At 58.5% G+C, this 27756-nt stretch overlaps 1 protein-coding gene across 1 annotated transcript in view; it reads right to left on the reverse strand.

The window, feature by feature from the left end:
• Positions 1-3536: 3536 nt before the first annotated feature.
• Positions 3537-27756, reverse strand: part of POLE (DNA polymerase epsilon, catalytic subunit) — a 36619-nt gene continuing 12399 nt past the window's right edge. Inside the window, exons 19-49 of the mRNA XM_074972677.1 lie at positions 27559-27705; positions 26558-26703; positions 24993-25141; positions 24435-24527; positions 24045-24189; positions 22858-23015; positions 17698-17893; positions 16271-16485; positions 15943-16045; positions 15632-15712; positions 15421-15543; positions 15073-15291; positions 14579-14788; positions 13523-13666; positions 12778-12918; positions 12132-12285; positions 11941-12047; positions 11561-11737; positions 10906-11129; positions 10532-10752; positions 9460-9664; positions 8897-9070; positions 7855-7980; positions 6910-7042; positions 6551-6731; positions 5998-6126; positions 5678-5871; positions 5058-5258; positions 4845-4970; positions 4390-4479; positions 3537-4133 (exon numbers count right to left, since the gene is read on the reverse strand). Of these exons, the coding sequence (XP_074828778.1) occupies positions 4023-4133; positions 4390-4479; positions 4845-4970; positions 5058-5258; positions 5678-5871; positions 5998-6126; positions 6551-6731; positions 6910-7042; positions 7855-7980; positions 8897-9070; positions 9460-9664; positions 10532-10752; positions 10906-11129; positions 11561-11737; positions 11941-12047; positions 12132-12285; positions 12778-12918; positions 13523-13666; positions 14579-14788; positions 15073-15291; positions 15421-15543; positions 15632-15712; positions 15943-16045; positions 16271-16485; positions 17698-17893; positions 22858-23015; positions 24045-24189; positions 24435-24527; positions 24993-25141; positions 26558-26703; positions 27559-27705 (4823 nt within the window). The 3' untranslated portion in view covers positions 3537-4022. The remainder of the gene's footprint in view (positions 4134-4389; positions 4480-4844; positions 4971-5057; positions 5259-5677; positions 5872-5997; positions 6127-6550; positions 6732-6909; positions 7043-7854; positions 7981-8896; positions 9071-9459; positions 9665-10531; positions 10753-10905; positions 11130-11560; positions 11738-11940; positions 12048-12131; positions 12286-12777; positions 12919-13522; positions 13667-14578; positions 14789-15072; positions 15292-15420; positions 15544-15631; positions 15713-15942; positions 16046-16270; positions 16486-17697; positions 17894-22857; positions 23016-24044; positions 24190-24434; positions 24528-24992; positions 25142-26557; positions 26704-27558; positions 27706-27756) is intronic.

The raw sequence follows: 27756 nt of genomic DNA on the forward strand, positions 1-27756 counted from the left end.
CTGGCCCTTGCAAGAGGTGCTCCCTGCCCCTTCCTTCGGCTCACAGCCCCATCCCGCAGAAGCTCGTCGCGGTGGGATCACACATGTGGGTTTGCAGCGACAGGCCCGTCATTAGGATGGCCTGGGATCTGCTCGAAGCCCCCTGGCTGTCCTCTGCTCCTGCATGGCTGGGCTCTGCCTCAGTACAGATCGGGGGGACGAGGTACAGAGCCTGGGTACAGGAGGGGGCAGTGCCAGCTGGGATGAAACTGACACGCCAAAGGTTTCACTCAAAGCGGCTTCTCGCCCCAAAGGAGCAGTGGCCGCAGGGCAGCAGCTCTGAGTGTTTATTTTCTTTAATGAAAAAACCAGGAAGGCCCATTTTCCAGGGGACAGTGTTGGCTCCTGAAAAAAAGCCCCTTTGAACACCCGCCAGTAAAATATCAGAGAAGCTGGGGGACATTTTCTGAGACTTCAGAATTGTTTCCAAATTTCCCACAAACAACAGCTGATTTCTGAGCAGCTCTAGAAATGGCAGCTCCTTCCTGCCCTCATCCCATCCCCAGGGAGTGGGTTTGCCATAGGGGTTTGCTTTAGGAGGACAGGGGCTTGGCTTTCCACGACCAAGCTGGGGCAGCCCAGCGGAAGTGAGCGGGGTAAGGAATTAGGGAGCAGGAATGGGAGGGTCCCTGCAGACTGTTTTCATAACACAAGGTGGGGCTGGGTGGGGTGAAACTGGCCACAAATACCTGGGCACGTGGCTGGCCAAAGAGCGATAAAGTGGGTCGCAAAGGGGGTGGGGGTGGCACAGAGTCTGGTGGCTGAAAGGGAGTGGGACACACAAGATGTTAGTCACATGCACGGATGGGAGGCGCTCAGAGACTCCGGTGATGGGAACCTACAGACCAGATCATTCCCAGGCCAGGCTCCGGCACCAGACAAACAAGGCTGCAAAAAGAAAAGGAGTACTTGTGGCACCTTAGAGACTAACCAATTTATTTGAGCATAAGCTTTCCGACGAAGTGAGCTGTAGCTCACGAAAGCTCATGCTCAAATAAATTGGTTAGTCTCTAAGGTGCCACAAGTCCTCCTTTTCTTTTTGCGAATACAGACTAACACGGCTCTTACTCTAAAGGCTGCAAAAACAGATCAGCAGCTCCTCCTGCTGGCTACCATCTGGAAATGCAGGGCAGTCCCACCAGCTGCCCGTTAGCTGTCCCAGCTCCCCAGCCCAGTGCCCCGCACCCCTGGCTGGCTCTGCCCCACGGCCTTTGCAAAGGATTCTGCATGCAGCTGCAGAGGGGGAGCAGGGCACGAGTTGGGGAAGCCAGTCTCCACTTCCAGGAGTGTTTTTAACATCTAACCTCCCCTACCCCTCCACCCTGAGTCAACAGCCCCACTCCAGCCAGTTGGGCTGGATGGCACCATGCCTGGCATGAGCCAAGTGGTTTCTCAGACCAGGTTCCAGTGGGACAGGCCACCCCACTTGCTAATACTGGGCATTAATCAGCCCTGGCAGTGCCAGTCTCAGCAAAGGCTCAGGATGGACCAGGCTAGAGCAAAGCACCCTTCCTGACTAGGCAGAGCCACCCGGGGGGAGGGGCACACAGGGAGGAAGCTTACAAAGCCCCCACGGCTGGTGCACCTGCCCTGGGGGTTAATGGCTGATGCTTACACTGTGAGCCCAGCACCATCACTGTCCTGACTACAGCTGCAATAGCTTCCCCATCACAAGCCCTAGCTCGGCCCCAGGGCTCTTCAGCAGCAGAGCTCAGAGCACTTCACCAAGGTCAGCAGCATTAGCCTCACTTTATAGATGGGGAAACTGAGGAAACAAGGCAAGGCCCTGTACCTTGGGCACAGGCTGGGGCGCCCATGAAGATGGGCAGAGGCTGCTGCATGAGGACAAGCCTAGGGCCCGGGCAGCCTGTGCAAAGAATGGAAACACCCAGACCTGCAGCTTCCACTAGAAGAGCTCTGTCGGGGGTAGCTCAGGCTGGAGCAAACAGAGCAAATCCTCCTGCAGCCCAGGCTGGACGAAGCCACGTGCCCGTGCACCCGGCCACTGGGGACAGGGTCCAGGAGTCAGGAGCCGACCTCCCATGGCCAGTGTCCCCCTAATTTTTCCCACCCACGTGTGGAATGAATTTTATTTTGTGCACCAATATGGAGATGATATGTGCACCAATATGAAGGTCACGTGTCACACAACAAAATTCATGTGGTAGGGATAGGGCTGAGGGGGTTCAGTGTGTGGGAGGGAGCTCAGGGCTGGGGCAGAGGGATGGGGTGCAGGGAGTGAGGGCTCCGGCTGGGGGTATGTGGGCTCTGGGGTGGGGCCAGGGATGAGGGGTTTGGGGTACAGGCTGCCCCAGGGCTACGGCAGGGAGAGGACTCCCCCCAGCTCTCTCTCCCTGCAGCAGCATCTGGGCTGGGACTGTGGGATAGTGCCCCTCCCCCAAACCACGGCCACTCCCAGGCTAAGTTGGGGCTGGGGGAGGGGTGCGGTGGTTGCGGCAGGTTGAAGACAGGCCTAGGTAGGGGCCAGGGGAGGGGTGCCCTAACTATGGCAGGTCCTGGCAGGGCGGGTTCCCTGAGCTCCTGCGCAGCGCTTAATAGGCTGCTGCACAGCTGCGCAGTTTACAGGGAACTTAGCCCATGGCTCCTTGGCCCGGGGACTCTCCTGGGAGCAGGGGATTTTATGGCCCCGCTCAAGCACCCAGGCGTGCAGAGCCCGGAGCTGGGGCCCAGCCCCTCAGAAGAGCACTGCAGTCCTGCCCTGCCCAGGGAAAGCAACAGAGCAGTAGGTCAGGCTAGGCTGCGGAAGCAGCTAGCATCCTGGGGAGGGTGGCCTGCTGGCGTGGGGATGGGCACGGCCGGGTAGCTGGGATAGCAGGTGCCATGACAGCTGGCAGGGGGACATGAATCAGTCACCACCCCTGTACACCTTGGTACCCGAGATGGAACCAGGAGATCAGCCTGCAAGTGTGAACTAGGCCCTGCCCCCAACCCCCTCGGCCAATCAGAGCACAGAGACTTGTTCCCTTCTGTCCTGCCCCCATATATTCACATCCTGCCCATTCTGTGGGGGTGGGGCAGATTAATCACTCAGCCCCTCACCCACGTGCTGGTTGAGGGCCTGGCCCCCAGGAGGACAGTGCTGCTGCAGTTAGACCGAAGGCCCAGTAACTGCCGTGTGCAGCAGGGCCGGGCTCTCCAGTGCCACGTCACCAGTGTTAACATATGGCCAATGGCCCCGATCCTCTGTGGGGCAGCTGCCTCTCCTCCCTTCCGTACCAGGGATGCAGCCCAATTTACCCTACAGGGAGCTGGCCCTCTCCCCCCACTGCCAGCCCCCATTCTGGGTCCATACCATTGCACAGCCACTTTCAACACTGCACTACCGGGCCGAGCAGGTAGGAGTTAAGGCTGGCCATGCCCCTGAGCTGGGGGAGGGGAGGGCACTCTGCCTGGGTGGAGTGTGACACATGCACGCGCTGCCCCCCGCCTGCCCCCAACAGCCCGGCACTCGTCATAGCAACTCTTTATTCACAGACTTATCAAAAATCCTCATAAAAACCATCAACCCCCATCCCCCCAAGAGGGGAGTCCCAGGAGCCCAGGGCCACCCACCTGCACGCAGGGACAGGGGTACAGAAAGGAGCCCCGCTGAGAGGAGGGACTGCCCCTGGCTTCACTCCTGCTGTTCCTCTACAACGGCAGCCAGCGAGAGCCTACAGTCAGTCAGTGCCAGGGCAGCATGGCGCTGCCCAGTAGGGGAGGGCGCTGCCCAGGCCTCGGGCTGCCCTGCAGCATGGAGAGCTTCAGTTCCTCTACAGCCTCCAGCATGGCCAAGCTGGTACTTCGGCTTCAGTAACACTCCAGGGCCTCTGAGCTGGCAGCAGGAAAGCCAAGGGGCATGGCTGATGGGTGCCAACAGCCAGTGGTAAGAGCTGCTGCGGCGTAGGGCTCAGAGACCCCCCTGGTTCCTGGGGCCCATGGCAGCGGAGCACAGAGCAGTGGGGAAGGGGGCTGTTCTGTCATCACCGGAGCTGCGGGTTGAGCTGCAGCAGCCACTCGATGGTCTCTAGCAGGTGGGCCATGCCGTAGTGCCGGGCAATGCTGTGGAAGACGTTGATCTGCTCCACGAAGGCCTGCGGGCGCAGAGGGAGCAGTCAGGAGAGGTGGCCGGGCGGCAGCCCACAGCAAGAGGCACAGCACTGCAGCATGGGTGGGGAGCACATGTGCCAGCACCTGGGCGGGGCAGCCAGGCAGAGGGCAGGACATGAGGAGCCAGCGGGCACAGGGGAGGAGAGGTTGGGCCAGGAGGGGGCGGGGTTTGCTGGACTCCTGGCCATCATTTCCCAGGGAGCACAGTGGGGCTAGGGCTCCAATGGGGGCAGTGTGTACCTTGGTCTGGATCATCAGGGTGAAGTCTCCCGCACAGCTGCAGTAGATGGGCATGTGTGTCTCCTTCACGCCTTTGCACTTCACACAGGCCTGGGAGCAGAGGAGCTTTGCTGAGGCCAGGGGATAGCCCTGGGATTGGGCCCCACCCCCCAGCGCCAGGCTGAGGGGACAGGCTCGCTCTGTCTGACCCCAGTGGCCCGCAGGGCCCTGCAGAGGGGTGCTGTGTGTCCCTGAGGCTGAAGCCAACCTCCCCCGGTCCCCCCAACTGTGGCTGCTAAGCACACTGCAATTGTGCCGGCCAGAGGGTGCTGGGCCGCCCCATTCCCCCGCCACTGTGCAGACAGCAGCCCCATGCCCAGGCTTTTGGGCAGCTCTGCCCCATTTGAAGCAGGCAGCAGCTGGACATTAGCAGCAGCGAGGGCCCTGCTGAGACAGCCCCTCTCCCCGCTTCTCACCAGGTCCTGCAGCACGAAGGCCATCAGCTTCTTCTGCAGGGCTTCCACCAGGGCCACTTCGATGGAGCTGTGGTCATACTCCGCCTGGCAGTTGGAGCACACCCAGCTGGGGGGCACAGCTCTATCCTAAGGGCAGAGACAGGGTGAGCAGGAGCTGGGCATTAGCCAGAGTGCAGCGTGGGAGCCTAGCAAGCCTCCGTGGCAGTCTGTTACCTGGCAGGGGCTGGGGTCTTTGCAGAGGTCCAGGTCCCTGCAGAAGTTGCAGTTGCGACAGATCACCTCGGAGAGCACGTAGGAGCGGCAGGGGTCCCGGAACAGGGCCTCCTCCGAGAACTCACCCACATCCACCAGGCGCAGCAGGTCCCGCTTCAGTTTATTCACCTGATTGGTTATGTTGGCATCCAGGGACAGCACCTGCCAGAGGGGAGAGCCGCATGGGCCACCGGCTGCAAAGGGGATGGGGGGGTCTGTGCTCCTCTCACAGGGCTGTAGCCCCCCACACGGCCTGCAGACACTGCCCTGCATGGGCTGGGGAGTCCCTGGGGCAGCGATGGCAGCTGACTGGGGCAGCAGAGGAGGGGTAAATCCTTCCTGGGGGAGCTCGTGGGCTGGAACCCTGCCTCAGGCCCTTCTGCTCTCTGCAGAAGGGGAGTGGCATGGACAAGCTGCAGATTAGAGCAAGAGAGACCGGGGATTCCCCCAGCCTGACTGGATCCCAGGAGGGCAGCTGTGCCTCTTCCGGCTGGGGCAGAGTCCTGGGCGCAGGGGGAAGGAGAGAGCCCTACTGACCCAGCAGGCCCAGGGCTCTGCCGCGCAGCGGGCGCACAACTCACCTTACAGACATATTTGATGAACTCCAGTGCCGGGTTGTTGAGCGGCAGGTGGGAGCCGGGCAGCGCTGGGAACATGTCTGAGGGCAGCGTGGCGTGGCGGGAGCCCGTCACCTTCTTCTGGATCTTCTGGGTGATGGTGAAGAAGCTCTGGGTAAGCTCGCTGGAGACGTAGTCCTGCGAGAAGGTGATCACGCCTGGGAGGGCAAGGGGAAAGGGCGCCCTGAGCCAGACTGCGGCGTGACGGGGCCAGCTCGCCTCACCCCAGACACCAGCGTCCGGCAGGCTGCAGCCCCTAGGGCAAAGGGAAGAGTTGAACTCACCAGGCATGGCGCCCGCCTCACCCGCAGCCTCCTGGGAGGCCTGGCTGCTGGCTCTCCTGATGGGCGTGCTCCCCGGGGCGCTGCGCCGCACCTCCGCCTTCATGCTGTGGTACACAGCGACGATGTAGGCTGGGAAGAGGGGGGCAGAGGCAAGGCTCCAATCACAATCCCAGCGCGGCACCCTGGGGTGCTTGGGAGTGGCCCCTGGGCACAGCACCGCCTGATGGGCGGACAGGAGAGAATGCTCCGGCAGGCGTGCACCACCCCCATTCCCGGGAAGCCCCCTCAGCTAGGCTGCCCACCCGCGGGCCCCTTCCATGGGCCGTGTCTGTGCAGCGCACAGCACAATGGTGTCGGGTCTGGGGCTCCCAGTTGCTATCACAACACAGTCAACCTAAGGGACAGAGATGGGGAGCCTCCACTGAGCACCAGGGGGCAGCACTGAGCATCTCAAGGGGCAGCAGGGAAGAGCCTGGATCTGGCTCCTGTTGGGGGCAGCAGTGAGTGCTTGGGGAAGGCAGCCCCCCATGAGCCCTGCAGGGGGCGCACTTACCCGACACAATCATGAGGAAGTAGTTCTGGCAGGAGGCTGCCTGGGGCAGGTACTGCACAATGTTCCAGTTGTTCTCCAGCAAATCCTCCATATTGGCCTCCCCTGGCTCTTCCTCCTCCTCAGCCTCCTCCTCCTCCTCACTGCCCTCCTCAGCACCCGCTTGCCGTTTGCTGGTGTCGGTCTAGACCAAAGAGCCAAGTGCTGGACAGTTACATGCCTGATTCCTGGCCCCATTTCACCTCCCTCGGGGGCTAACAGTCCCCATGCCCAGCAGTGAGAACCCATCCCCCTGCCCCCACACCTGGCACAGCCCCTGCTCCCCTCTCTACAGTGTGCTCCAGCCTGCCCTGAGCTCTTACCTCCCCAGAGGGGACGCTGGAGGGCACTCTCCCTTTGATGCCCCCGTAGTTAGCCGGGTCCATCCAGAGAAGGAACTCCCAGCAGCGGGAGAAGGAGATGGTCAGGGAGTGGAAGATCTCCTTCGAGTGGATGCTGGAGGGGAAGAGATGGCGGTCACCCAGCGACACACAGAGACTGCAGCCTGCCCAGGCTCTGCCTTCTACCCCACACCTCGGAGGGAAGTCCCCTTGGGGCCCAAGAGAGGAGGGAAGTGTGGGATGTGTGCCCCACGTGGGGGTGCCACTCCCTCAGCCAGCCAGCCAGCCGAGCCCCCTCACATCAGACCCTCTTCAGGGAGTGGGCCTGGCATAAGACGATTGGAGTGTGGCTCTGCTCTGACCAGGGGCATCATGGGTGCTGGGTCTGCCCCACAGAGGCTCCAGGTCTGGGGACGAAGGGGCATGTTTGATCCAGGGGCTCCAGGACGACAACATGCTGTGCTCATCAGGCTGCCCCCTACCCCGAGCACCCCCAGACCCAGAGGCCAGTGGGGAGCCCCTGCACTCTAATGGCTTGGAGGTAGCCAGCTCCGGCATGCTGAGAGGCAGCCAGGCCGTGGTGTGTAGCTGGCACTGGGGGAAATTCACTAGCCTGGGTTATGCAGGAGTCAGACTGGCTGATGCAGTGGGCGAGGGAATATCTTTGATTGGCCCAACCTCTGCTGGGCAGAGACATTGTTACCTACCGCAGCTGGCCTGCCCAGTGTCCGGGGCCCAACACGGCTACACCACCACTGCACAGATGATCTATTGGGCATGCCTGGTTTTAAACTCCATGAACCACTGACTCCTGCTCTGAGCCACAGAGTCACAGCTCCCACCCACGTCCTGGCTAGAGCCGTCGGCAGCAGCCTCTCCGCTGCTGGGCCAGGGGAACTTGGCCAGCTGCCCGGGGCCCCACCGCACCTGTTGGTGATGTACTCCACATAGGCAATGGCGTCCTCGATGCGCCGTTTCTTGGTGCACAGGATGATACGGTTGAAGTTGGCATAAACCACGGAAGAGCCGAGCCGCTTGAACTCAGCCACCAGCCTGGGGGAAGGGCGCAAAGGGGAGAGGAGCAAGTGAGGCAGGCGCTGCCCCCGCAGAGAGCTCTGGCCCGTATGCTGCCGGCTCCAGCCCCCTCCATGGGCACGCGCTGGCTGAGCAGTCTCAGTAGCGGAGCCCATCGGGCATCGCGTGCTCAGTCCCAGTCTCTGAAGGGAGCTCCCCTCGGCAGGGTGCTGGGTAAGGAGGCCTGGCCATGGGTGTGGCCAGTGCAGCCGGCTGGGGTGCATGCACTATGCTTTGGAGAGCACATCAGCGCCTCAACAGCCACGCAAAGGCACTGCCATCACCCGCAGCTCTTCGTCTCCTGTGTTTAATGGGAGAAGGCCCCTTCCCCAGCACAGGCCATGCCCTCCAGGCCCGCTGGGGGCACTCTGTCACCCCAGCACCCAGTACCCTGAATCTCTCAGCATTGATCACCTGCTCTGGGCGGGAGAGGGGAGACAGTGCACTGCAGAACAGGGGATCTAGTGCAAGGTTCCCAGACTGCCACATGTGAGCTTGATCTTCCAGCCCGTCACCTCACAGCCATTGTTCAAGGTGCTACATGAACCAGTGACGTTTGGGAGCCGCCGGGCTCCAGCACGAGCTCCCCCTCCACCCCCCGGCTCCAGCACGGCTCCCCCAGAAGGCCCCACTTGTTGAGCACATTAATGATGCCACCTAGTGGTGCTCAACCTGAGGTGCAGTCCCACAGCACCGCAGAGGCTGGCAGCGCTTCCGACGGGCGGGCCAGGCCCTCTCCCTAGACCCAGAGGAGAACAGCAGCGAGTGGGGTGACCAGGTCCATTTTGGGGCCTGCCCTACCCACCTGCCGTGGAGCTCAGGGGACCCGGCTGCAGCTGGCACCATGAGAGGGTGACACACCGCACCCCCCGCCAGCCCTTCTGCCCTCACTCACTGCAGGAAAAGCTTCTTCATCATGTTGTGCAGGGTGCGGTGCAGCGCCGGGTCATGCAGCAGCGAGGAGGGCGAGCGGAGCCAGCGGTAGAAGTGGATCACCTGGTTGTCGGCATAGACGTTGTGGTACTGCGTGATCTCCTTCACCCAGCCCACCACCATGCTCTTCAGGATCCTGCCAGGAGAGCAGAGATCAGCCCTCGCTCAGCTCCCGGCCAAGCCCACAGGCCTCAGCCGGAGACTGACCCCTCCAAATGCTGCTGGAGGAACCCAGGGGTGCCCACCCCCCACCCACTCTGGTGTCCCTGCCTCCCCACCACAGCCAGAGGCCAAACCTCCAGGTCCCCTCCCCCCGCCACCTACAGGCCTGGGGAATGGGGTGGGGGGGAAGGTCCCCCCTTCCCTGGAGCCCGAAGTCATGCTCCTGGCTACCCACAGCCATGCCCTTCAAACAGCTGCTGCAAGACACCTGCTGGGCAGGCAAACGCCCCCCAGCCCCCGCCAGGCATCTCCTCGCAGAGCGCCTGGCAGAGCCTGGCCTGTACTCCAGCTGCGTGGCCACACCTGAAGGTGTTGGAGCAGAGGGCGGTCTCGTCGTAGCTGGCCGGGATGCTGGCGGCCTGGTTCCCCGTCACCATGTCCTCCAGAGACGCCTGCTGGATCACGTCGAAGCTGATGCTCATGCTGGAGGCTCCCTCCATGTCGTTGATGTGGTGGGACTGCAGGATGGTGTTCACAGCCAGACTCTGGATGTCCAGCTCCAGGCACACTGAATACAAGCAGCCTGTCAGCTGGAGGGAAGCCCCCCGGCCCCAGCACAGCGAACTCCTGGCCCCACTGAAGTCAATGGTTCCACACAATCGAACCCCGCATGGAGCTATTTACAATGTAACTGTTGCAGTGTACAGCTACCCTGTGGCTTTGTACAGCACGATGCTTGTGGAGTGGGCGGCAGGGGCCGGTTATCTGGAGCAGTGGCTGCTGTGGAAATGGAGGGCCCTGAACTGTTTCAGACCCTCTGATGAGGCAGGACAGCTGCCTGGTCCGCACAACCACTAGCCTGTTGATCAGTCACTAGCCGCAGCCAAGATTTCGCTATTTGCTGGCATTTAAAGAGGCTCGGTGTCTCCAGCCGCAGGGACCCTGGCCCCCAGGCAGGCTGTTCGGTGTTATTCAGCCTTGTTCTGAATGTTTCACAATAATGGGCTGACTTTCCGAGGACAGCCAGGGTGACCATGGGGGTTCTGGAGCCTCTATCCACTGGTGCCAGCAGCACCCGGCTTTCCCTGGGGGTTTCCCATCTCCAGAGACCAGCCCAGCCCAGAGTGCAGACGCAGCCGCTAGACGGGGTTTCTCGGTTACCCTCCCTGGACGGCACAGCTGTGTCTACACTGGGGCTATGTCGGCATGGCTGCATGAGGCAGAGGGGGTGGGTTCACAACGTAGCTCTGCCCATGTCACTTTTCACCATAAACCAGCCACAGTATCAACTGCCTTGACCCTGGCTTAGCCAAGAGGATGGCAGCCCAAGATGGGCCGGTGGCAGGGTGCTGAGCAGTCCCCCAAACACCCTACCCCACCCCCCCTGCCTCTCACTCCCTGAGCAGCAGCCCAGCCTCCGCAGCCCCCTCCTCACCGGTGGAATAGCAGCCCGGGTTGTTGATCTCCACCGAGGCTCTGTCGTCGAACTCCATGACCAGCCGGTTGTCGTCCGCCTCCTTGCCCCCGAGGTCCGGGCGAGCCATGGGCGAGAGCCACAGCAGGTGGTTGTGGCGACGCAGGTGGCGGGAGAAGAAGAGGTCAGAGCCGAAGGTGGAGATGTCGTCGGGGAGGTTCCCGATGGGGATGTGATAGTACCTGGGACGGGGAAGGCGAGGGGTGCGGCTAGGCAGGGCTCTGACACTGGCCTGCCCCATCTCGGGGACACAGGACAAGCCAGCCACAGCTCCTGGCGCTCCCACTGTGCCAGGCACCCTCCCCCACCCACGCTGTCCCCAGACAGCGGCTCACCTGCTCATCTCGAAGGCCTGGGACAGGCAGGTGTCCAGGTTGAGGTAGTGGCGGATCATGCGGCGGGCAGCATGGCGCTGCCAGTCCAGGACAGCATAGCTGATGTCATCCGTCACCCGCACGGGAACCAAGGGGAACTCTTCGAAGACGGGAATCCCACTCGCCAGCTGCTTCACGTCCCAGTTGGACTGCACAGCAATCAGCGTGGGGCCCCTGCGCTCGTCCTGCATCAGGGGGGAGGGGAGGGGAGTTGGGGCTGGCTGGGGCACACAGGACAACCCCTCTGGGGGGTGCGGAGGCCTCTGTCTAGGTGGGGAAACTGCAGCCTGGCCAGCGAGTGCCCATGGCTGATCACACCTGCCCCTGCAGCGGGTCAGAGCACCCTGCAGAGCTGGCAGGTCCCAGTGCATTCTGGGACCCCTGGGAGCAGAGGCTGTGGGGACATGGCCCCAAGGAACAAGTCAGGAAGCCTAGCTGCAAGGCTTGTCCTGCACTGGGGAGAGACTGCACCAGATAGGGCAACAGCTGGCCAGCCAGGGCCTGGGGGCGGGTGTGAAGTGCTGTGCCACCCGCCAATGGTCTACTGCTGCGCCTGTGTGTCTAGCCTAGCCCAGTGGCTGGGGGCAGCCTTGCGGCTCACTCGCCAGGCTCCTACCTTGTAGCCCAGCAGCAGGCGCTGGATGGCCCTGGAGACCGTCTTGAGGTCGGTCTCGGCTCGCACCTCGAAGGTGTGCTTGTCCGGCGGGAGCAGCTCCTCGCCCAGCTTCTCCAGCATTGTGCTGCGCTCCGACGAGTACAGGTTGGCGAGGTTCGGCATCTGGTTACTGCGCACCTGTGCCAAAGGCAGAGCAGGTCATGGGGGAGGAGCAGGGCCCCCAGTCCTCACGGCCAGGGAGGCTGCATTTCTCCACGCTGAGAGGGGTTTGAAGAACAGCGCTGCCTCGCTCCTGCTGGAGTCCACTGGGAAGCTACGATCCAAAGCAGCACAGAGCGCCCCAGCCCCTCTAAAGACACCCCGCCTGCCCGCAGCCTTACCGTGTCCAGCACGAAGACAGAGGCCTTGCGCTGCGATGGGACGAAGAGGCCAAAGAGCGCCTTGCTGCCCTGGGAGTTGTGATAGAGATAGATGTGCCGGATGCTCCCTAGGAACGCAGAGCAGACAGGTCAGAGCCCTGGGGCTGGGCCCTGCAGCCCTCCTGCCAACACACCCAGCCTCAGGGCCTTACCTGGCTCTAGGTAGCTGAACTGGGCCAGCGAGCGCATCTCCAGGTGCTCCAGGGCAAAGGTTTCAGCCTCGCGGCCGGTGAGATGCCTGACCAGCTGCCTGCTGACCATGCACACGCAGCCTAGGTGGATCAAGGCGCGCAGCAGTAATGGCACCTAGGGAGGGGTAGAGCTCATCAGCCTCCTTAGGAAGCCCTGGTCACAGGAAGAGCTGCTGGGCCAGCAGCTCTTCATGTGGGTGGGGGCGGTCCAGAGGGGCAGTCACCGGGGGAGGGACTGTGGCTTGCTCGGACAGTTCTGTTGCACTGCCCCATTTCCCTGTGTGATCTCACTTGGCGACCTGCTTCCCCTTCCCTCACCCCACAGCTCCCGGGCAGAAGGATGGCACATGCTGCTGCAGGTCTGTGAAGGAGAGCCCTGTCGAGCCTGGGCACTGGGGGGAAAGGCTGTGTTTTAGACGCCTCTGGTGACAGGGCACCTGATGCTGCAGGCAGGAGGCTCCCAGGCCTGAGGCGGGCTGGGGTAACATCCAAGTGGGCCACGGGAACCTGTGTTCCCATCCCCCACCTGAGGCCAGGTTTGGCCTGCAGTTTAGAAGCCAGGTCTGTCTCTGCGGGAAGAGCCCCACTGAGTACCAGGCGCAATCACCTGAGTCTCGTACACTCCCTCGATGTCTGGGGCAGACAGGTCGGCATTGATCTCGTTGATGTGCTCTTGATACATGTCCTCGGGGACGGAGTACTTGTACAGGTTGTAGAGGAGATTTGAGCGGGGCAGGACCCTGTTCACCTGCCAGGAAGACACACAACCATACACCAGTCTGCACCCCTCCCATGGGTGGGGGGAGCCCCAATCGTCCCCAGGAGAGCTACAGAACTACAGCTGCTACCAGAGCTGGCTCAGGCCCTGGCTGAATGGGCCACCCACCTCCCAGCGCTAGCCCATTCCCACGTGTAAAGGAGTCCGGTGGATTCATCCACTGTGCACATCTCAAAATCACCATAACTGCCTGCCTCTGCTCAGTAGGCCAGTGCTGGGATAGCAGGGGGCTGCGGGTCGGGTCGGGACTATGGGGCGCTGGCAGAGCAGTGTGGGGGGCAGGGCTGGGATAGCAGGGGGTCAGGACTGAGGGGCACTGGCAGCGCAGTGGGGGAGCAGGGCTGGGGGAGCAGGGGGCAGTGGGTCAGGACTGAGGGGTGCTGGCAGCGCAGTGCGGGGACAGGGCTGGGATAGCAGGGGCTGCAGGTTGGGACTGAGGGGCGCTGGCAGAGCTGGGTAGAGGGGTCTGCACAGCAAACTGTCTGCACTTCGCCTGTGGCTGACAGGATTTGACTCCCCAGGCAGCTGACTCATTGCCGTGTGCAGCCGGCGGAGCCGAGGGCAGTCCCCTCACCTTCCGGTAGGCGGCTCCCTCCTCTGGCTTGGCCACCCGCTGGTTGACGTAGAAGACCCGCGGGATGCTCAGCTTGATGCAGTGCAGGTCACTCCCGATGACAGCCCACAGCCTGAACAGGCCCGGCTGGCTGGTCTCCACAACCTGCAGGCGGGAAGGCGGCTCAGACGCTCGGTGGGAGGCAGCGCGCAGAGAGTTACTCACTCTTCCCCCATGGGCTTGTCGGGCCCCCTACTCAGGATACTGCCCCTCCCTCTGGAGCCGCTAGCCACACTGGATGTTTTCTCAACCTTCGGACTTGAGAGGGAGGGGCGGCCTGGCCATGCCGTGCCTTCGCCCCCCGATCCCCTGCACACGCTCAGTTACTGCCCCCCGGGGTGCTCTCTTCTTGGGGCTGGAGACCAACCCCTCCTAGCTCAAATCCAGGCCCTGAGCCAGGGGAGATCCCCACTGAAGTCTGCTCCATAGGCGCGGCTCAGGGAGCCTACAGTCAGTGACACCACTTCTGAAAGGAGCTGCGCACATGCCACCAGGGCCCTCTGCTCTGAGTGTGTGACAAGGGCCAGCAGATCCTGGCCAGCACTGGCCCCTGGCCAGGCATTCTGTGCTTGGGCAAGGTGCCAATCACTGTCACATGCTCAGGCTGCAGTTCCAGGCCAGGCAGGAGATTTCAAAGGCCACGACGGGCACTGCAGCAGCGAGAGGCAGCGCCCAAACGGAAGGAGGAGCCCACAGCCCCAAGAGGCTCCAGGCCAAGGTCCAGACGCTATTTTTCTCCCCGCCCCAGGTCGCTGGGCTCAATGGCAGAGCCACAGTGGATGAGCAGGGTTCTCCCACCCAGCAATCCTGGCCAAGGACAATGGGTCGAGCCCCCTCTCTGTCATGGGAGCTAGTGTCCATACAGAGCCACCTGGCCTTTGGGCTGGGAGGTCCCGTCTGGTCTCCCTGGGATTCACCCAGCTGCGGCTCAGGGAGTCTGCAGGAGGGATTTCCAACCGGGGGCTGAGCACCCGTGACACACTCAGCAGAGACACCCCACCTCCTGCTGCCTGCTACCTGCACGATCTGCCAGGGCAGGTCCAGGATACTGCGTGCTGTCCTGCGCAGGTAGCTGCTGAGCCCCTTGGAGGGCCCATCCCGGATCACGCCCCCACCCAGCACCACTTCGCCATCCTCCAGCCGCCGCTTCTTCCGGCGCACCTGGCGCTGCCGCGCCTGCAGCTCCCACTTCTTCTTGTGGTACCGGAGCCAGGCCAGGCGCTCCTCCTGGGCGGAGAGCAAAGGGGGGTGACTGGGGCGAGGATCATGGAGATAGTATTAGCTACTGTGACCAGGAGCTGCAAACATGCCCAGCACGGTCAGGGCAATCCCCTGAGACATGGATATCTGCTACAACCCAGCCCCTCCTACTCCCCAGCCAGGACAGGCTCTGGGCATGGCCAGGGAGCTGGGCTAAGGCCTGCCATTCCCCCCCTACCGCTCCCCAGACCAGCGTGCTCCCCATGAACATCTCATAGTATTGCCCTGCCTCCCACTGGAGCTTGCTTTACCTTTGTGGTGCCAGTGGGTGGGGGCGGGCCCAGGATCTCCCGCCAGGACTGGGTCAGCTCCAGGTTCTGAGACATCTCCTGGCTCTCCCCTTCCACTGGGACCCGCTTGCGCTTACTGGCGACGGGAACCGACAGCTGCAGGGGCTTGGCAGCCCCAAAATCCTCCATGTCGGCAACCTGTGTGCACGGGGTGCCCTCCTGGGGCTGGTTGGCAGTGACCTGGGGTGGGAACAAGGGCAGGGGGGCTCAGCCGTAGTGGCCAGGGTGCAGGAACAGACAGGGCCCCACATGGCCTAGGCAAACAACATCGGCCAGTCCCCTGCTGTGTCTCAGCCCCACCCCCATTACCTGTCTCTTGCCTTCACTAGTGAACAGTTCGTTGATTTTCTTCTGCTTGTACACGTCGTTCTTCTCCAGGAGCTTCTTGTGCAGCCAGTCGGGGTGTCGGACCCGGGGCACGGGGTTCTTCACCTGCAGGGACATGGCCTGTCACGCCGGCTGCAGAGGGGAGGCCAGGGACCCAGCCCCTCCAGGCCCAGCCGCCCCGCCGGCTCCTCACCTGCTGCAGCGCTGCAGGGATGGTGATGATCTTCTGGATGGTGCTGCCCAGTCTCTCGATGTAGTAGTCCCAGTCCAGGATCTGGGTGCAGGGACAGGGTGACAGTTAGCACTAGGGAAGGCAGAGCAGCGGGCTCACTAGCTACACCTTGCTGAGAGACACAGCCGCAGGGAGTTTGGGTCCGCACAGCCCCTTTGTGCCCATGTACTAGCCACACCCCTGGTCAGGTGCCAGTGACGGGCAGTCACCCCCACAGTAACACCCAGGAGGGAGCTGCTCCTAGCTGGTACCGGTGTCTCCGGATCACTTACCGTTCGGATGTTGAAGTCCTGCAGGGAGGGGCTCTTCAGCCATTTCCGGAGGTAGTGCTTCCGCACAGTGAGCTCGGCTTGAAAGATGGCCAGCGGGATGGCCCTGGGGAACACAGGAACACTCATCATCCACTGGGTGCTGGCAGCACAGAACCCCCTCTCCAAGCCCGCAGGGAGGCCAAGGACCGTCATGGCTTGTCCTCCCCAGAGTGTCCCATTGGGGCTCTTTGCAGCTAGCAGGTGCAGGGTCCATCTTACCCCCTTGCCTTCATTATGGTCTGCCCCTGCGCCCTGTGGTGGGCCCCAGTGCCTCTCAAAGCAGACTTACCTCTCGGTGACTGGTGACCCTTCCGGTTTCTTGGAAATGATGAAGCGACAGCTCAGCCCAGCATCCTTCACCATCTGATCCCCCAGGAACTCGGCCAGGCGCTTGGCCGTGCTGATGGAGGTGGATTTCTGCTCCCCGTAATCCTCCAGCTTGCGGGACATGGAGCGATTCTCGGAAATCAGCTCAAATAACTCGGAGTCCGGCATGTTGGCAGCCTGGGGAGAGAGTGCGTCTGTGGGAACCCTGTTGCTATTAACTAGTGCTGCAGGAGCATACGGTCCTCTATGGGGGGGGGGGGGGGGGGGGGGGGGGGGGGGGAGGAGGGACTATACGAGATGCTCTCTGCCACCCGCTCTCTGCCATGGATCTTACAATCTAAGGTATACTGAGAACACTGACTACAGCTTGCCTCGCTGGAGGGGGCAGGTGTGTGTGTGTCTGGGGACAACCCTGTTTTACATTGTCATGTTATGGCAATTTAGGGGCATTTTATCATCTTGATCAGGCATGAGAGCGGCCACTGGAAGCTCCCAAGTGTCCCTTGGGGACCCTGCGCCCCCATTTGTTTCCTAGAGTTACCCACTCTCCCCAATTTCTTGGCTTTGTCTATGTCAGAGCTCTCCGATTCTGACCCAGGGAAGGTGGCCAGACTCCACAGAGCCCTCATGGCCACGTCCTACCCTGCGAGGGTCACCGTGAAATGAACCCAGTGAGAGCTGAGCAGCACTGCCCTGCTGGGGGAACGCGCAGAAGAATCAGAGCTGCTACAAAGAGACGTCTACTTAACCACCTGATTCCATCCTTCAGTAATGTCTCTTACGGGGCTGGCCAAGGCTGGGCGTGTTCGATCAGGCCTTCCTCCTCCTCCATGGGCGGAGCTCAGGACGCCCAGTCTGACACCACCACTTCCCTGACAACAGCCTGATGTCAAACACCGGGTTCTGACCTCCCTGCAGGATGCGGGGAGGGGAACCCAGTATCCTGGCTCTGCCTTGTTACATGTCTTTGAGATTGATAGCTGGGGAGTGACTAAGCGGTGGATGGGAATGACTTCGTGACCCACCTCTGGGCAGGGGGCTAGACTCATCCCGGGATGGGAGCTGCTGAAGAAGAAGGGCAAATATTAGCCCAACACGGACAACAGCAGCCAAGGGAGTGCTGCAAACACAGCCCAACGACGGGTCCTGTTCTCCTCTGACGTCAGGAGCAGCAGACAGAACCAAAGCCATAGAGCCGGGATGGCCCTTGGGGAAACAAGGGGACAAGCAGGTCGCTGGAGAGAACGTCTGTCCTCCCCTTGCTGCTCTCCCTTAGCTCCTGGCGGCAGGGCACCAGTGCACCCCTTGTCCTCCCATCCAGGGGGTTGCGCCCATCTCCCCTCCAGGGCCCACGTTACAGCACAGAGAAGCAAGAGGCTGGGCACTCACCTTGCTGTAAAGCACATCGAGCCAGTAGTCAGCCACCTTGGCCACGGAGGCGTAAACCTCCTCCAGTGTGGTGCCCTTCAGGAAGGCCTCGAACACGGACGACTGGAAGATCTTAACCAGCTGCAGCTCCCCACGCCGCTTCACTTCAAACCCCTTCAGCTCAGCCAGGGACCCGTCCTCGTTGAACACTGCGTACCTGGGAGACAGAGCTTGTGAGAGACTGCCCAGCACTCCAGGGGATGTCCTTTCCCTGCCAGTAAAGATGGGCCTTGCTGTGCTCTTGGACACCCCCAGCCGCATTGTCAGGCTGGCCAAGGACTGTGGTGCTAGAAATCAAACCCAAATTCACACAGCTAAAAGTCAAGGGGCTGAGTGATAACAGAGCCCTGCTCCACAGAGCTCCCAGAACGCTCCAGACAAGGGAGGGCCTCCAGGAGTTGTGTGTGGGACAGAACAGGCAGGGGGTGGATACTGAACGGGGCACTGCTCCACGCCTAGGAAGCAGGGAGAAGCGGATGGCGCAGGACGGGGGTGAGAAAAGCAGGGCAGAGCTCTGGAGAGCTTCCCAGGGGAGGATGAGGAAGCTGCTTGCTTGTAAAGGGGCAGAGGAAGCTGATAGCGTAATCAGAGAGGAGAGATGCTGTAGCATCACTTGTTACAAGGACACACCCCTCCAACCGCAAGCCGTGGCTCTCTCTGCAGTTCGCATCCCCTGCCCTAGTAATCACCAGTGCACATGGGTGCACACAAACCAGCTCGAGCCTCCCAGGGCCATGCTCTCCAAACAAGCTGGGCACATGGAGAAGAGGTCAAGAGTATCCACATCACTCTGAAGATGCCAAAGGAGGGTCAGTCCCACACCGGGGCCTCCAGGGGAGCGTGAATGCAGAGAATTATGGAAGGCCATCCACCATCCATGTGACTATGGGACATGTTGGCAGGACCTCTGGGCAGCAATTGGTTCAGTGTGTAAGAGGCCAAGGTGTCCACCCAGAACAGCAACTGCACCTGCCCCCATCCTTCAGCAAGTTACCTGCAAACAGGAACTGAGCAGGGTTGAGCAAGAAGATGGCCCCTCAGTTTAACAGGCGTTGGCAGGCCCCTGACTGGATTCCCTTACCATGAAATGAGATGGGAAGGCAAAAGGAGAATTGTACTGTGATGCAAATGGGACATCCACAGTGGGAAGAGAAGATGGCGGGCATCAGGATGGAGTTGCATTGCTGCTAAAGCTGAAGGCAAGACAGGTTCTTACAGCATTTAGCTTGCTATCTCCTTGTACATCGAAGATGAGATTCAGAATCATATCTGAGCAGTTACAACAGTACAAATATGCACCAACCTCAGCAGTGCCCAAGGAAGAAATTGACAAATTTTATAAAGATCTACAGAAAACATTACAAGGAGTTTCAAGAGATTTTAAAGCAAAAGTAGGATCGGACTGGAATTCCAGGACTGGAGCAATAGGCAGATGTAGATGAAGAAAACAGAAGAGGAGAAAGGCAGAAATTTAGTAGCCTAAGTAACAGCCTGGTGACAGCGAACACACTATTTCAACAAAGAAAGTGGCAGAGGAAGTGGACATGGATATCACCCGAGGGGCAAACGAAGAACATGAACGACTTTGTACTTGTGAATTGCAGATATAAATCAAGTGTGGAGATCATCTGAGGCTGTTATCAGATCAAATCATAAATTAGTCCTGGCATCAATGAGGTTGAGGCTGAGAGAAATCTAAAAAGTGCCAAAAACCAAGATCCATGATGCAGACAAATTGAAAGAGCTGGGTATCAGGAGAGACTAAAAATACGCCATGTGGAAAAACATCACGTCTCTGCTAAAAGAAGAAATGAATGTTGAAGAGACGTGGGAACCGTGTACAAAAAGGGATTATGAGAGTGGGTGAGTAAGTGTTGGGCTGCAAGGCCAAAGAGAGGAAATAAGGCGGATAGCAGATGAAGTGCTGCAATACAGTGACAAGCATAGGAAGCTAAAGGAGAACAAAAAAGGATGATGTACGTTTAAGAGCTGAGTACAGTCGGCTGACCAGAGACACAAAACAGGAAGCAAAGAGACAGAAGCAACTGGATAAGAGAACAATGTAAGAAAGCAGAAGAATCCACAAAGAGAAATGTGACAGGTGTTATATTTCAATATAAGAGAAATTAGCAATATAGGGGGACAAATGAGATGAAGATGTCGGCAGTGAAAAACAAGTGTGGAATAATAACGGGGGGTGAATAAGCAAAGAGTAAGTGATGGAAAGAACACTTTGAAGAGCTGTAACAAGTGCAGAACACATGGGGAAAACCATCCTGGAGAAGCTGCTCAGCACAAACCAGGGAGAACAGATGCTGGAATTCTTAGAAGTAGCAAAAGAACTTAAAGGAAAAAGGTGCCGACGTAAGCTCAGAGCTGCTTGTCACGGAGTCCCCGGGCGATGCTTTGGAACTGCTCCCTACGAAGCCAGTCAGGACTCTGGGGAAATCTCCTCTCTGGGAGCAGCCTGTCTGCAGGACACACTGCTCACACAGCTTCCACCTTCCTGGGTCTGACCTCGGAGCATTCAGCCTCCTCTGCTCCTCCGTGCGCTTCCCACAGCGAGTCCGGTCAGGCGGGGTCCTGGGGAAGCCAGAGGGTCCTGCACCCCAACTTCACAGTCAGACGTGACTCTCAGCCAGCCAGTAAAACAGAAGGTTTATTAGATGACAGGAACACAGTCTAAAACAGAGCTTATAGGTACAGAGAACAGGACCCCTCAGCCAGGTCCATTTTGGGGGGCAGTGAGCCAGACAACCACATCTGCACTTCACTCCACATCCCCAGCCAGCCCCAAACTGACTCCCCCTCCAGCCCCCCATCCTCTGGGCTTTGTCCCTTTCCCGGGCCAGGAGGTCATTTGATTCCTTTGTTCTCCAACCCTTTAGCTATCACCTTGCAGGGGGGGAAGGGCCCAGGCCATCAGTTGCCAGAGTGTTGGCCATTTATGTACACTGGCCCTTTGCTCTGCAACAATTACACCCTTTTATCCCACCATCTAGAAACTTAAGAAATGCATAGGGGAAACTGAGGCACCCCTACAGTATTCAGAGGAAATATTAAGAACAGTCCCACTTCGTCACATCGCTGCAAGCAGGCAAGGAACACATGGTGAAGGCGAGACACAAGCCAGGCAGAGATCTACACATAGCAAGTGCCAAGTGAACGGGCAGAAGCGATAATAGGTCTGATATATAAAAAAGGAGAAGAGTCAGTGCAGCAATGACAGAAGAATCAGCTCATTGAGTGCGCCAGGAAAGCATTCCCCAACGCACTGCAGACGAGAACGAAGCAGTGCTTGCAGAGAAATGGGTGGGATTTCAAGAAGGATGAAGCACAATAGATCAGTTATTTGTGATGAGCCAGATATCAGAGAAGTACATAGAACACAACCAAATCTGTTACAACAGACTTCAGTGTCTTTTGATTGCATTTGGCAGAGAGGGTTATGGCAAGCTATGAGAACATATGGCATCCATGAAGAATGGAGCAAATATCCACAGCAAGTTTCTGAGTGTGGTGAGAGCAGAAAAGAAGCAAATGGAATGGTGCAGAGCAACTGTAGACGTGAGACAAGGATGGACGCTCTCATCAGATCTTGGTCCTGGAAGCAGTCATGGCTGTAGCACTGACAGATGAAATGGGAGGAGTCATGTTATGTGGTAGGACAGTGCATAGCCTTCAATTAGCGATGATTCTGACTCACAGCATTGACCTAGGATGATTTATAGAGAATAAGTGATGAGGTTAACTGGGACAGCAGAACATTTGGACTGAAGAGCAGCATGGAGAAGACAAATACTATGGCAACTGGAAGACAAGAGAAAGAGGTAAAGATCAAACTCAGAGAGAGAACTAGAACAAACTGTGTACCTTAAAGGACTAGTATTGAAGAATGGGATTTGAGAAGATAAAAAAAAGACTGTCTAGCTGTTACCACTTTGGGAAAACTCTAGATCTTGCAGAAGGGTAAAGACATTTTGATAAAAGCAGAAGCCAGAGTATCTGAGGCACCCTCATGCCAATACTGCTGGAGTATAAGAAAAGCCGACGAACACAAGATTTTGACTGCGGAAATGAACCGGCTGAGGGGAAAACAGAAGACTGCAGAAAACAAACAAACAAAGAGAAGAAAATGGTTAGGGCAAGAAATAACGCTGTTACAGAAGATTCAAGAAAGAGGAGGATGATGGTTTGGACACTTCAAGAAGGATACCACACATGGGGATATGTACCAGGAGTGCAAGGAACCAGAAACAGAGAAAGACCAAGGATACATTGGATAGACACGGTGAAGAATGACACAGAACAGAGACGATTAAAGATCACCAAAGCCATGAAGCTGGTACAAGACAAAGTGGTGTCAAGACCTCATTTGGGCCCTGTCGTTGCTGCTGAGCTGACAGACAGGAAATCCAGGAGAAGAACTGCCACAGCACATTCCTGGGGCCAGAAGGCTAGTGGGATTCAAACAACGATCAGATATTTGTGTGGCTCAGGAGAACGGCAGTTACAGGGAATTGGAAGGGATCTAAGCCCTCATGTCAAGCTCTCACTTAATAATATTTCATAGCTGCCCAGCGTGAGTTTCCTTGCTCTGTCCTCTAAAGGACATTGGACTAGATGGGTCACTAGTCTAAGCCCATCTGGCCATTCCTACACTCCCAGGTTTTCAATGGGGTTGCTTGGGCTGCAAGTCAAGGGAGAATCAGGTCCAACATAACTCAAAAGATTCTGTTGATGTAACATGGAGGCTGCCCAGTTAAAATCTCTGCCAGCAAACAGAGCTAAGGCTACCCCAGCAATGCTAGGCACTCTTCTGGCCTACTGGCACGTTTCACACCTTCCTACGGGTGAACCAGAGTTAACAATAGAAGGTGCTCCCGAGGCCAGGCTCACCCCACTTTACTGCGGGTGAAGTCAGTTCAGCCCTGGGGTGCAGTAGAGCCTCGTTCACATTGCAGCTGGAATCTGGACTGTTGCACTTCATGAGTTCTGTGCAGTGCTGAGCAGGTAAGGAAGCAGGGTCTGGCTTGCCTCACGCCCCTATCAGACTGAAGGAGAGCACGAACAGCCAACCTGCCCACCTCCCTTCTTCCCTCTGAGCAAAGTGACACTCACCGTTTCTTCAGTTTCTTGCCCTCCTCCTTGGAGGCTGGGAGGATCATGGCGAGGTATGGCCCGTCCACTTCAAAGAAGATGCTGTTCTCTGAGCGGGTAACGTAGGTGAGCGAAGCTGGGTCCACGAGCTCCTGGTACTGATCATTTGTGAAGCCTTCCTATAAACACAGCGTCATGGGACCACTTCACTGCACTGCTGGCCTGGCAATCCGCGGGGCAAAAGGGGGACATTCCCCCAACACACCCACCTGGAGTGACCCCCCAAGGACCCGCTGCTCCCACAAACGAGCAGGGAAGGACAGCAAACACTCCCTGCTCCCTCACCAGGGCAATGGGCACCAGCCTGGCACCCCACAGGACAAGCCACACTCCCACGACCCTAGGGTGGAGCACCTATCTGCCAGCTCGCTGAGATGCCTGACTGAGTCTTGCCTCCTGGTCTGCACTTCAGCAGGACACAAAATAAAAGCTTTACAGAGCACCTCACTCTGATTCCAGCCAGTGGGGGACTGGTATAGGGTGGGCTGGACAGAGAGGAGCAGGGTGCGCTGGGTTTGGACCAGAGGAGGAGAGGGTGGCAGAAAACTATCCTGACAGAGGCTTTAGTGAGGCAGTAATGGGGTATAGGCAGCCTTCAGCCCCGTGCTGTGTTAGAGTGAGGAGCAGAGGTCAGCATGCTGCACTCCAGTCTCTGAAGGTCCAAAGCCAGGCTCTATGCTGGGAACCGGCAGACAGGCGAAGGGGCATTGCATGGGTCCCTGGGGTCATGGTACCATTTAGCCAGCGTGCACAGACTGAAGAGAGCGTGTGCACACACAAATCCTGGGCTCTTGCTCTCTATGAGCTGGCATCTGCACTGTGCTGCAGGTTTCTGGGACTCTCTCCCCCACCCTCAAGGTGCCAGGCTTGTGCTAGTGATTCCACAGGTTGGCACTGGGCAAGCAGCAAGTGAAGCTCCAAGGGCCTGTTCATTCGTGGTGAGATAGTACTGGAACAGAAGCTGCCCTATAGGGTGGCCCCCAACACCTGTAATTCTCAACAAAGGCAGAGCAGCCTTCACTGGCTCCACGCGTGGGTGAAGGCCAAGATTACTCTCCCCTTTGGGAGAGCAGGTCCGCTGGAGTCCTCCTCTCCTGTCCTTCCCTCTCCACCCCATCCCAGCTGGTCTACGGTGGGGCTGGATTTACCTTCACCAGGATGTTCAGCATGGCACCAGGATAGGAGATTGTCACCTTGGGCTTCTTCGCATTGGTCGATTTGATGACAAAGTTTTCTGGGAAGCTGTTGGGAAGGACACACCAGATTCCGTCTGTGTCCAGCTCCAGCGGCCTCCTAGGACGAGAGAGCACAGCTTGGCAGAGAGAAGGGCAGGCCCTTTCTGCAGAGCACACCCAGTTAACACGGGCAGCTGGATGGAAGAACCTGCAGGTGGCAGAGCCTTTGTAACCCACATCTCTGCTGTGATTCACAAGCCCTCATGCCATGTGTCCCACCGGGATGGTCCTGCAGCCAAGGCCTCTCCCCCAATCCTCCCACAGGCCCCTGCCCCATGGTCATTAACCCCCTCCAGCACTTACCCAATCTGCTCGATCAGCTCCCTGGCCTGGGTGATGATGTTTGCTCCAGTGAAGCAGACAATCCCAGCCATCTCCATGGAGTACCAGCGGGCCCTAGTGGAGAGAGGGGACAGATATGAACAGGAGCTGGCAGTGAGCTCATGCCAACCTTTGGGGAAAGGGCATGGCAAGGAGCCCCAGAAGGGAAGGCTGAAGAGCAAGAGAGTGACACCCAGTGATAGGTTGTATCCCCTTCCCCTCCCATGACTTGTCTGGTTAGGCTGTAAGTTCTCTGAGGCAGGGACTGTCTATTTCTGGTTGTTCAGGGCCCAGAACAAGGGGTCTTGCTCTGGATTGACTTCTAGGTGCTGCCATAACAACAGCAGTAAGGGGAGTGGTACAGGGAGCACTCACAGGCTTGAAAACTAGTGAGAAGCTGGGGAAGGAGTGGGCAGAATCACTGGAGTGACCCCTCCCTCCTAAAGCGACCCCTCCCTCCTGAAGCATCTCCCAGCAGGGGTGTGGCAAGGAGGAGCGTGTGTCTAGCTCCCCTCAGAGAGGGCGGCAGGCAGCACCCACCCTTTGCGCATTACGTAGCCGTAGAAGGAGTTGAGGATACACTTATGTGCCAGCTGTAGGGAGTCATACAGGATCTCCATGTTCTTGCAGCGCTTCACTTCGGTGGCGTCTCCCATCTCTGTGGCCGCAGACAGCTTCTTCTTCCACACCTGAGAGAGAGAGAGAGCCCGCGCGCGCGCCACGCACAGGTCAGAATGCTCCTGCCCAGCCGCTACAGACATTAGCAGCATCCAGTTATTCCCCAAGATAACAGCCCGCAGTAAGGCATGGGTGCTCCGGGATCAATTGCCTAGACTCTACATTCCTTTCACCGGGACATAGGGAACAAGATCTCATGCTAGATGGAGAGGAGCTTTCCTGCTTCACCCTCAGCTCTGAAGAACACGCTCCTCGCAGATGTCACACAACAGCAGCCGAGCTGCCTTCGATCAGCTCTGCCCCCATCTCATTGCACAGACGCCAGCAAACTGCAAAGGTGGGAGGAGATGGGATAAAATCCAACAGCAGAGCCATATGGGTTGGTAGGGCCTTCTAGCCCACCCCTGTGCCTGGGGGCAGGACTGAGGCAATTACTAAAGATAAGCTGCAAAGCAAAAGATGGTTTGGGCCTTTGCTGAGCCCTTTTGGAGACAGACTCAAAGATCTTTCGGTTTTTCCTACATGCATTAGGAACATCCGGTCCCAACCGCTCTCTGTTGGAGGGCCCGACTGGTGTTGGGACAGGAGCGTGACATCACAAGAGGTGGACAGCTGATCTGCAGCTCTCTGGGCCCGGAAGCGAGGGGCTGCAGAGTCTTAGGCATCGTACAGCTCAGCAAAGGGAATAAAACCAATCGATGGGCTTTGATTCCCAGCTCTGTGCCATTCCCTTCGATGAGCATCCACAGCCCAGCCCCCATCTCCAGTAGCTGGGACTCCACAGCCAGCTCACCCCAGTGCCTACAGTAAAATCCCTCTTGCTGTACTGCTCTGCTGCAGCATTTCCCTGCCTCCAGGGAGGAGGGGAGCCGATCCCTGTCCCCTTTAGAGCAATTTGTATGCTTAGGGTCCCCCTCTCCCATCTCTCCCTCACCCAGCTCTCAGCCTTCCCCTCCCAGCCTGTCTCTAGTCTGCAGTCCTCTCACCTCATGGCTGTCTCAGTTTAAATGTGCTGCCCCAAACTGAACCCAGGGCAAGGAAACAGGATGCCTGGATGCAGGGTTGGCTGAATCCCGGATGAACTAAATATGCAGCCACTCAGCTCACCGGTGTAGCAAGTGATTGGGTCTTGGAGCTGTTCATGCCTCACAGCTGCTGCTTACTGAGTAAGATGGATCAGTGGTGAGACCCAGGCATGTCCCCTCAGCCCTCCCGGAACTGCCACATGGAGTGACCCGTCTCTGCTCTAAGCTTGGGTCCGATTCAGCAAGCTGGCCTCAGAGCTCCTGAGCACAGCGAGGTGAACAGCCAACCCTGGATGAACGAACAGCCTAGCTGCTTCTGGAAGCAGAGATCAGCTCTTCCAGGAAAAGGGAACTCGTGGCTACCCCAGTGACACCCAGGACAGAGGGATCCGACCGCCACACCTTGTGCAGCCCCTTGAACTCATAGCGACGGTCTCTGAAGGCTCGCACGGTGTCCACGTAGAACGAGTTCTCCCGCTGGCAGATGGTGGTGACGCGCTCCTCCACCTTGGTGACATGTAGCTTCTTATAGGCCTTGCGGCAGTAATCTGTGCCAGAGAGACAGCAGAGGCAGCTTAGCCAGAGACCACAGGGGTGGCTCACCCCGACAGGTGGGCACAGGAGGATGGCGGCAGCAACTAAGGTTTGCACGGGGCAGGCCATAACAGCAGAGAGAAACAGCACCTGCCAACACAGGGGTCAGGATGGGGGGCATACAAAAAGAGGGATGGTGCTCACCTCATGCTCCTCTCAAACCCAGGCTTGGCCTACAGCCCTGGAATAGGGGGATGGGTCTGCTAAACAGTGGCTCACGAGCATTAAAAATGCTCACGGTGTTGACATTGCTATTCATCATTAGGTTTCAGAGTTAAAACTCATCAGAGATGAATGCAGCTGATCATGTCTCATACAGAATCCAGAGCACTGTCCACAGACTACAGCAGGGAGCCATGGAGGGTTTTCTTCACAACCCAAAGGGCTAGAAACTCACTGCCCAGCCCCAATGGGGACCCTCAGAAGAGAGCTGGCGTAACAGCCTGCTGAGAGCAGACATGATCTGTCTTGGCACGCAAAGTAACTCCAACTTCAGCAGCTAGGAAGAAGCAGCTGGTTACAAGAGCACTCAGCACATGGACAGAGAAGGGTGTAGGATGACAGATGGAAGGGAGAAAGCCAGTTGTGCCTGCGTAGCCAGTTTCTAAATTATAGTGCCATTACAAGCTGGCAGTGGGTTATCCCTTAGAGCCCGCAGATTGTATCAGCATGGACTAGGCAAAGAGGGGAAGCTAATCTGGAGAAATATCTTTAGGAGAAGCGACCCTTCAGCATCCCGATGGAGCAAACTGAACCACAAGGTGCCACGTGCTCAGAGTTCGTAAGTGTCATTTTAAGCTAGTTCTCACCCGCCAGTCGCTTCTTCTCAAACTTGGCCTGTTCCTCACGGGACAGCTCATGAAAAGCACGAGGCGGGCCGTCCGGGTAGAGCGGGGGCAGCTTCTCTGACTCCAGCTGCTGCTGGATGCGGTGGTACTCGCTGCGGCTAGCGGGCACTGCAAGGGAAGGACAGCCATGAGCATGTCTGAGCAGGAGTCAGGGCAGGA

Source organism: Natator depressus, chromosome 15, assembly GCF_965152275.1.
Source record: "Natator depressus isolate rNatDep1 chromosome 15, rNatDep2.hap1, whole genome shotgun sequence".
Taxonomy (NCBI): Eukaryota; Metazoa; Chordata; order Testudines; family Cheloniidae; genus Natator; species Natator depressus.